Below are 10363 nucleotides of genomic sequence, written 5' to 3' on the forward strand. Positions count from 1 at the left end.
TTATTAGTTAAAATAAGGTTCTAAAACATAGGATTAGACATGATTTCGAATGTGCCCAAACACTGGATCGATGGTAACTACATTAATACAATTACTACAGTTTACTCACTAAGTAGACCTCAAATCCGAGTCATATATCGAATTATACGCTCTGATCGGCTCTGATCGTTGGTTTTCTCTGACGTTCTTACGTTCGTTGTCAAGTATCCGTCAATGTGACCAACAGTGAAATATACGAAGTAAAAGATCTTAATTTATTTTTGCGTCATCTTAAAGACATTAAATGAAGTGTAATATGTTTCTATTGGTTTAAATAGCGTTGACTATTATTATTTTGCTCAGAATTCCTTAATTTATATCATAAGATTGGTTAGGTTCGTCTATATATTGTGTTGGTAACGAATTTAGGAGAATGAAATTAAAAAGAAGGGTAGTAAGCCTGTGTACCCTGCGTATTCGTATGAGTAGAAGGATGAGGTTTGTAAGTGTTTGTTTTGAAGAAAAATATTCGTTTTAATGAACATAAATACTGATAGGAACATTTTTCACAGTATTTAATTTTTGTCTTTAACTTGCTTGTGAGCTCTGAATATGAGTGCCGGTATGCTTTATGGCGGCGATGAGATAGGAGCCCTTGTTTTCGACATTGGGCATTATTCACTAAGGGTTGGTTATGCTCAGGAAGATACACCGAAGGCGGAAATCCCGGCTGTGGTGGGTGTTGTTGAAGATGGGAATTCAGTAGCGACTCTGAAGACGGATGGAATGGAAATTGATGAAAAGAAACCTGATCTGACCAATGTATCTTCTTCAACAACAGATACTAAATATCATATTGATACAAACTTTCTACATGTAGCACGAAAAGGCATGGAAGTTTCTAATTACATGAAGGATGGTATGATTGAAGATTGGGATTTGTTTGAAAAAGTGCTGGACTACACATATGCCAAATGCATTCAGTCTGAGTCAGAGTTCCATCCAGTTCTGATGTCTGAAGCCCCATGGAATGTACGAAACAAACGAGAAAGACTCACAGAGCTTATGTTTGAAAAGTACAATGTCCCTGCATTTTTCCTCGTCAAGAATGCCGTCCTTGCTGCTTTTGCAAATGGTCGTGCTACTGGCATTGTCGTCGACAGTGGTGCTACGCATACATCTGCAGTGCCTGTTCAAGATGGTTTTGTTTTGACACAAGCTATTGTTAAGTCACCACTTGGTGGGGACTACATTAGCATGCAGTGTAAGAACTACTTGCAGGTAACTTAATAACTTTGTTGAGTGCAAATTACAGTACTGGTCACCCTTTGCCACATACTTGCGTTTGTGCTGTTTCCTAGTTACATTTGAATTTGGTTTATTTGGTTAGGGTAGTTTCATATAGCCTACAGAAATCAAGACCAAAATATAAATTTCAGTAATTGAGGATATGCTTGTTTAATTCTTAGCACAGGAACTGTGGGCATATATGTCAGGTCTGCTATCTGACTCTGATCAGTCAAGGTTTGTCGTCTGTGTTAGGATAAACTGCAGCTGATGGGTGGGTCATTACACACACACATATCTTAATAAGCAGTATAATGAGGTAATATAATAAAGAATGGAAGAACTATGCCTGAAATAGGCCTTCAAGGACTGTAGGGTTGTGAGACATCAAAACTCCCACATTTTCTAGACAGTCAGCTCGCAGATGGTGGTGAGGCTGTCAGCCTTATGTGTCAGCCGCCCTTGACTACAAGGATGATATCTGGTACTCATTTCTGTTAGAGACTTGAGTTGTCCCTGTGGCCGTAATGCAATTGTAAGGATTAGGTCAATTGAGAAATCCAGTGACCTCATCAGGAAATGAACCTGTGACCTTCCAGCTTGTAGCATAGTGCCTCAACCAATTATGATACTGAATGCCCTTGGTGATCTGTGACTGCCAACCTGAGCTTAAGCACTACCATTTTTCGCAGGAGATGAATTTGGTTTTAGACAGGGTTTCATAGCTTAATACAAATCACACGAGTCCAAAGATCCAAGTTCAGAAAGGAATACAATTTAAAACATTGCTCTAAGGAAGGAATACATAAGTTTGCATTATTACTGGCCTTTCACATGTTGAAATTGTGTGACACGTTTATAGTTGAAAGATCTTTGCTAAATAGCCAAAGATTTAAACAGTCATTTCTCCACAGTTCATAAATGGTGACCAACACATTTATGGCATTTTTAATTTAAAAAAAGAGCACTTACTGAAAGAAATCAGGAAATTGACATGTTCTCTTTTCACTTATGTCTATAAATACCTTGAAAACTATTTATTATTCTTACTTCCATTCAGTCGTGACTTGATTCACTGGGGAAACTCGTCACATGTTGAAACGTTTTTTAAGATGCAGAAGAGAGTTATACAATTGATGATGGGTTGTGGTTACAGGAAATCATGTAGAGACTTCTTCAAGGAAATAAATATTCTGCCTTTAAAATCACAGTATATATATTCATTAATTATGTTTCTAATAAAAAACAGATAAATTTGTTACAAATAAGGATGATTATGAAATAAAAACCAGACAAAATATTAATTTACATATATACCAGGTTAATTTGGCCATATATGGTAAAGAAGTATATCACATGGCAGTAAAGGTTTTTAATGGACTTCCTTATAACCTCAAAGAAATGTCTAATAATCCAAAAAAGTTTAAAGTTAATTTGAAGGACTTTCTGTATTCAAATTCTTTCTATACATTGGAGGAATTCTTTAAAAGATGATTGTATTGTATCTGCAAAAATTGAGTATTATTGATTATATTGTTATATAGGGATGATTTTACACATATGTACATATCTGTATTTGATGGAATGTATTTGTAGTTATTGCTTTGCTGCTATTTACTAGGTTTTTATTACTAGAGTACTATTATGTTCATACTACAGTAACTTAATTGTTTTAGTTATATTAAGTAATATGCACGTTTGTGCTTACTTTATTATGTTCTTACTGATGTGTATGACTATACGAGTATGTACATTGCACTGCTTTATTTGTGACTATTTCCACATCCTCTGAAATTGTTTTCTGTATGGATTTATGGAAAATGAATAAATGAATGAACTGCTCTGCAAGGATAGGAATGTCCCATGAAGCACTATAGAAATCAGTAATACCAATCAGGTGAAAAGTGTTTATAGTTTTTTTTTTTAAGATATAGAATTGAAGCTTTTGGAAGGTGAAGATACAAATCTGCATACTTAGACAGAAACTAGTGTATAAATATAATGCATCTTGAAAAGAATCCACGATGGGTGAAATCATTAGGTTTGTAAAGCAAATTTCAATGTCCACTTGCCTCCTCTCCACTGTACATACTAAAACAGGTGAAATTCAAAAGTTCTGTTATTCCAAAAATTGCTGTTGCTGTTGTACTGTATTGGTTGTGTGACAGACCTGATCCCAGAGTGCATTATGTAGACAAGTTGAGATGCCATAGGCTCTGTCCCATTGCAGGAGAATGACGTTGACCTGGTGCCATCATACCTGATTGGCAGTAAAGAGGTGGTGAAGGAGCGAGAGAAGGCCCGCTGGGTTAAGAAACGTAATGTGCCAGAAGTTACAACATCGTGGCACAATTACATGACCAAGAAAATTGTGCAGGATTTCCAGGCCAGTGTGCTTCAGGTGTCAGAGACCCCTTATGACGAAAAGACTGTCTCCTCCATCCCCACAGTGCACTATGAATTTCCCAGTGGTTACCACCAAGTAAGAACCTGACAGTACTCACTTTTTTGTATTGTATTGTTTGTGATTCAGTTCCACCCAAATAAAGAAAGTGCATAAAAATCACAAGTCACATTTCATATACGTATATACATAGAAATCTACAAATTAATGATTTACTCTATTTATACCGACCGAGTGAGTGACCACCACTTGTCAGAGAAGTTAGTGCCAACTTTAGCAGATAGAGGGTGTCACGTCAGCACAACACATCCCCATCGCCGTTAATTTCGGTTTTCTAGACTGGAGCTGCTATTTCCTTGAAATAGCTCATCAGTTATCCTCATAATGCTGAGTGGACCCTGTTCCAGACCCAGTACTTCTCAGTAAATCTGGTAGTGCTGGGAATCGAACTCAGACCTCTGGATCTGTAGCCAGGAACTCTGACCACTAGACCACAGAGGTGGTCAGATTGCTTGCAGACTAAAACCATGGAGTGTGTGTTGTTTTTGTTTGCCCTGTTTATACCAACAACTTGCCAAATGGAATATGAATATGGGGAAAAAAATATAATTGTAAATAAATATTGCTTTAGTTGAAACCCACAGTTCTCAAAACAATGCATGACATATAGAAACTCTCATGGAAATTTGATATGAGTGTTCAATCTTCTGCAGTCTATAAAACTGAAATTAACGGCTGAGGGGATTTGTTGCGCTGACCACACGACACCCTCTATCCACTAAAGTTGGCACTAACTTCGCCTACAAGCAGAAGTTGGTTGGTCAGTATAGTTCGCTTGCGGACTAAAACCACGGAGTTTGTTTTTTGTTTTTGTGTTCAATCTGAGGTTCTTCCATCATTTTTTCGCTTGGGGGGGGGGTGGAGTCCAACTAGGTCCACTGGGCACAGTGGCCACTGATTGGCCTATTGTAGCCTGCCCCAGGTGATTATGATGATGGAGAATTTGGTGGAATGAATATTGGCAAGGGAACCGAAGTACTCGGAGAAAGCCTGCCCCAACGCCACTTTGTCCACCACAAATCCCACTTGACCAGGCCCGGGATCGAACCCGGGCTGCCGCAGTGTGAAGCCAGCAACTAACTGCTTGAGTTCTTCCACCATACAGATACTTAAATAAATTTGTGGACATGTTTTAACCCCATCATACAGTTACTTGAATGAATTTGTGGGCATGTTTTTACCCCATCATACAGTTACTTGAATGAATTTGTGGGCATGTTTTCACCCTCCTTCCCATATTTTATAAATTTTCCAACAAATTTTCTAAGATTATGTTATATCCCTCCTTGCGTGTTCGTTGTAGTGTATAATTTATATAGAACTTTATTATATATATCATTATCAAAATCTGTTCACATTGAATGGCTCTGATGATACATTGTGACTGATAAAAGTGTACCTTTTTTTGGATTTATTCTGTCTTCCACGGTGGTGTATGTAAAGGACTGAATGTTGAAAACTAGTGCTTTACATCCAACAATTCATACACTGACATATTTATGCCTGCACCAATATGATCAATTGTAAGTGTGTTTCCTCTCATTTTCTGTTCATCTGTACTTTTCACTTGTGTGTTTATTCGTATTGGTCATTGGAAGAATTCTCTGTATTTCTGCTGTACTTGATTTTATTTTAAACTGTTTATTTTTATAATTTGCAATATTGTGTAGGACTTCGGCAGTGAGCGTTTCCGTATCCCTGAGGCACTCTTTGATCCTAGTGTGGTTCAGATGCGAGGTGGACTCGTGGGCAACACCATGCTCGGAGTAGGTCACATTGTGACAACCAGTGTGGGCATGTGTGATGTTGATGTGCGCCCCGCCTTGTATGGCAGTGTTGTGGTAACGGGTGGAAATTCTTTCCTTCAGGTGAGAATTTGAATGCACGCCTCAGTATTGACAGTTTTCTTGCTACAATAAGTAGATTTTGTGAGTTTGATCATTCTGTTGATATTATAGTACACTGGATATTGGGTTATCGTTGTATGAATATTGACAGTTATTTTTACAAATGTATTTTCTATGGCATATATATGTGTTTAGTTTAGCAAGACATTGTACATTCATTTCAATATTTGTGTGCACTTATGGAATGACTGTCTATCAGTATTAAAATAGCAAAATGATATAATCAGGGGACCTGCTGAAAGTGTCCTCTGTACTTCCCCAGCCTTATAGACTCATGCTTTAAAACTCCATTTCTTGAAGTGTACTTTAGCCTAGGGGGTAATGGCTTGCAGTCCAGTGAAGTTCACCAGTGTTTCAGAGGAACGTGCTGCCTTCGTCTTCCAGGATGAAGAACAAGACAAGCAAGAAGCAAGCAGCAGGCAGAACTCTACAGTACCTTCCTTTAAAATACTGGTGAAGTTCTTATGGACTATATAGCATTACATCCCAGAGGGTAGTGCTCCTCACTGTTGTGAAAACATCAAAGCCAATCCATTTTATTATTTGTGACACTGCTGCAAGAGCAAAACAGTTTGGGTACCCATAATGCAAACAAGTAAGGAGATCAAAATACAGGAGTAGTCTTCAGTGTTTGGTTGCTGTAAAACCCTTCTCTTTTTGGAGGATCTCTTAATGGTTGGTGTTAGTAACATTATTTTGTGGAATTGATTTAATACCATAATTCCTCTGTCTGTCTTTTCTTGGATTTTTTTTTTATATTTTTACATATTTTGAGTTTAATTACAGTCTTATGCAGAATTTTGTAAGGTATCATTGTCACACAGCTGAACTGCTTGACATTGGTTATATATTACACAGGGATTTCCAGAGCGTTTAAACCGTGATCTGTCTGTGCGAATCCCGTCCAGTATGCGTCTCAAGCTGATCAGTGCCAATGGATGTGCTGAACGCCGGTTTGGTGCATGGATTGGAGGTTCAATTTTGGCATCCATTGGAACTTTCCAACAGATGTGGATCTCAAGTCAGGAATACGAAGAGGGTGGAAAGGGACAGGTGGAGAGAAAGTGTCCGTGAAATCCTGTATGGTTTACTTGTACTTGTGTTTTAAACACTGACTGGTTTGGCAATGAGATAAGTAAAGGAAGTATTAATTTGCTTTACAGTGAACATTCGTACTGTATCTGATATAGTCTTTGGGCCCATTTAGCCTCATGTCCAATAGGTACATAGTTAATATACTCAAGGGTAAGACCACATGGAGTGTATGCAATATTGACATTGGAGTACAGAGATGTGAGAATATGTAGAACTTTACTTTCATGCGTCTCTACAGTCATAGTTCTTTCACATAGGAGTGTTCATCTCTTTAGTGTTACATGTTACTAATATAGCCTTACAGTGAATACCGTATTTACGCACGTATAGGCCGCAGCACAATTTTCAGACAGAAATTATAGAAAAAATAATTTTCTTGGAATATTATTTCAAGAGTAGAAATTATTCCGAAATTTGGCAACGTTTAACGTTCCTAAGTTCGCAACTAGCGAAAATAACGGTACCGCTCGCAACAAAGGCATTGCGGGGGAGATTTATAACCTTTTTGCCTTTACTTGACTTGCCTGGTTAGTTCTGAGTGAAACATGGGTCGAGTAAGAGCAGGTTACACGTCTGAATTTAAACTTCAAGTGGTGCGTTACGCACAAGAACATGAAAATCGAGCAGCAGGGAGAAAATTCGACATTGACGGAAAAATGTGTGTGATTTCAAATATAAGCCGCACCCCAGTTTTCCTCTTGAATTTTTGGCAAAAAATGTGCGGCCTATATATGCGTAAATACGGTATTCTCATCACTGTGAGAGATTTAGATTTTGCATTGTGTATCACTTGATATTTCTTATATTGTGGCTGGTAATATATTTTGTACTTGGTAAAATTACCATGTTTATTTTAATGTTTGTACTTGCCCCATTGTAGCTATAAAAATAAGCCTTTGGCACATGTTTGTGACCTTGCATTACAACCACAAAAGTCTGTGATTTCAAAATAAAAAGAACATGAACAATATCATTCTGTGCTAGTGCAATATGTTGATATTGAGGATAGTATTTAAATTTTTGTGGAGCAGCAAATGGAGGAATTTGGAAATTGTGTACATCTCCTACATCTTTGAAGTATTATAATGCTAAAAGTAAGGGATGTCAGTGACAAGCGACATTTTTCATAACAATATGTTATTTATAAAGAAAATGCTAGCATAAGAGCATAGAGGTGAAAGAGCTTGCAATAAATTGAGAAGGAACGTTTGTAGTAAAAAAGAAGAGGCTTAGAAAATTCATCTCTTGATTCATGCAAAACACAGTTGTTAGAGGAGGAGACTAGCATAAAGCCAATTAAAATCTCTTGAGTACAAACTCTGTGAAAAATACCTAATCGCAATAACTTGAAAAGTTCTTGAAAGCAGCTACAGTTGAGGTACTTTGATAGAGAAACAGTATGCACTAAATGGTGTTGCTACTTAGAGGAAATGTTTTTGAAAAAGGGTGTACATAAAAGCAGACCCTTATATATAGTAAACCTTTCATTTTCTTCAACCGGCAATGGAGCATCATGTCCATGGTTTAGTTCACCACCAAACAACAGGAATACATTTCTTTCAGTCACCACTGGACCAACCATAAGAGTTGGTGGTTAAGTGATTTGGCCCTCAGATACAAGATATATGCTGACAGTTATTAAATTTCACTGTTAGCTATTATTTCAATCCAAAATTATAGTGAACTGTGGCTACATTGAACAAGAAGTTGTGGGATAGCCTTTCGCCTTCCATCTTTGGGATTGGATGAGGTGCTAACAACCTCTCATCAAAAAGGAAGCTACTGTTTATGGCTGTAGTACACAGGGTCTCATAGTTAGATATTTTCATGTCTATTTAGTGGTATGTGACTATAGATCAGTTTTGGATTGGATTTATTGCACTTATACACCCAGCTCATAGCTGCAAGTCATACAGGGCTACCTCTGATCTACACACTTTACAGTTCACCATTACACACACGCAAGCACACACTAGTATTCTTAGTCTTCCCTTCTTGTATCCTGGCAACAGATTCCAACACCATAATTATATGAGTCTCACTGTAACTGCAACACACATGAAGTCTTCTTTGTACCGTCTAATTCCTTTCTTGCCGTCTCTTCTCAATCATCTTTGACTGCCATCTCAGAAGATTCTCTCAGTTCTGATTTAGCTGGCCCGGTATCCTTGTTGTATTGCTTCAGGGTGGATCCAATATAAAAGACTGTTTTCATCATTATAGCTCAATAATACTTGATTATTGCTTGCTCATTCATTGCTGTGGGAGCCTGTTTACTGAGTTGTTGCCTAGCAATGAACCCTTACTCTGGCTGCATTATTCTGCCTCACCGGTGTCCTGTCACAGTATATTATTTAACACAACCTGAGCAGTGTGGATTGGATTAAGTAGCCCAGAATATGGTTCAATGTTTGAGTCATTAAAGAACCCTTGATTTCTGTACATTGGGGGAATTTATTGACTTAGTGGTTGGTTGCTCAAGGATTCTGCAGGGGATGGACAAAAATATGGAAACACCTCATGAAATGCATGCCTGAATTGAAGTGTTTATTTTAGTGACATTTGTCATATCTGCCCAATGCCACTACCTGTACAACCTCCGCAATATGTTACAAGCTTCATTTGTTGTCGAGACAGTGTTCTGTGCAATTTTTAGTGCATCATGTCAGAGCTAACAGAATTCAAACGCAGACAAATTGTTGGGGCACATATGGTGGGTGCTTCTGTAACCAAGGTAGCCAAGGTTTTTGGTGTTTCACGAAGCATAGTATCCAAGATTATGACTGCATACGATAAACACCACTGTGGATGGAAATGTGTGTTGAGTGATTGAGACAGATGAACATTGTGTAGGATTGTGACGAAAAGTAAGAAGACTGCAGTTTGAGAAGTGAGTGCTGAACTGAATGTCACACTCCTAAACCCTGTCAGCACCAAAACAATATGAAGGGAACTCCACAAGCAGGGTATTTCTGGACCACCTGCAATCGTCAGTGATCACCACTAAGAGGAGAGTGTGGTGCCGAAGTCATAAAACCTGGACTGTGGAGCAATGGAAGATGGTCATTTGGTCGGATGAGTCCACCTTCACACAGTTTCCGACTTCTGGCTGAGTTTACGTCTGTAGAACCCCATCCCAAGCTTACGATCCAGATTGTTTGCTGCCAAGAGTGAAACATGGTGGGGGTTCGATCATGGTATGGGCAGCCATATCATGGTATTCTGTTGGACCCATCATTACCGCGCAAGGTCACGTCACTGCCAGTGACTATGTGACCATTTTGGGTGACCAGGTCCATCCCATGCTACAAACTTTGTTCCCCACTGGTGATGTCATTTACCAAGACAGTGCCTGTGTTCACACAGCTCACATCGTCCAAGACTGGTTTTCTGAGCACGAAGATGAAGTGATGAAGTGTCACGTCTGCCATGGCCCCCACAATTGCCAGGTATCAATATTATTAAGCCTTCGTGGTCTGTTTTGGAAAGCAATCTGCATGCTCGCTGTCCACCTCCATCATCATTAACAGAACTTGTCAGTGTTTTGCAGGAAGAATGGTACAAGATTCCCTTGCAAATCATACAGGACCTCTATCCATTCCAAGGAGACTGCAAGCAGTTCTGCAAGCCA

At 38.6% G+C, this 10363-nt stretch overlaps 1 protein-coding gene across 1 annotated transcript; it reads left to right on the top strand.

The window, feature by feature from the left end:
* Positions 1–230: 230 nt before the first annotated feature.
* On the top strand, positions 231–7115 carry LOC111862340 (actin-like protein 6B). Its single transcript, XM_023847642.2, has 4 exons — positions 231–1260; positions 3497–3748; positions 5401–5598; positions 6496–7115. The coding sequence occupies exons 1-4, from the start codon at positions 592–594 to the stop codon at positions 6709–6711; spliced, it is 1335 nt and encodes a 444-aa protein (XP_023703410.1). The 5' UTR covers positions 231–591; the 3' UTR covers positions 6712–7115.
* Positions 7116–10363: the final 3248 nt, after the last annotated feature.

Source organism: Cryptotermes secundus, unplaced genomic scaffold (genome assembly GCF_002891405.2).
Source record: "Cryptotermes secundus unplaced genomic scaffold, Csec_1.0 scaffold674, whole genome shotgun sequence".
In the NCBI taxonomy this organism is placed as follows: domain Eukaryota; kingdom Metazoa; phylum Arthropoda; class Insecta; order Blattodea; family Kalotermitidae; genus Cryptotermes; species Cryptotermes secundus.

What these genes read in the sequence shown, in the direction of transcription:
- LOC111862340 (XM_023847642.2), top strand. Translation starts at nt 592, where the DNA reads ATGAGTGCCGGTATGCTTTATGGCGGCGATGAGATAGGAGCCCTTGTT. An exon ending in AGTGTAAGAACTACTTGCAG is followed by an intron (nt 1,261 to 3,496) that starts GTAACTTAATAA and finishes GTCCCATTGCAG; the next exon opens with GAGAATGACGTTGACCTGGT. An exon ending in GTGGAAATTCTTTCCTTCAG is followed by an intron (nt 5,599 to 6,495) that starts GTGAGAATTTGA and finishes TATATTACACAG; the next exon opens with GGATTTCCAGAGCGTTTAAA.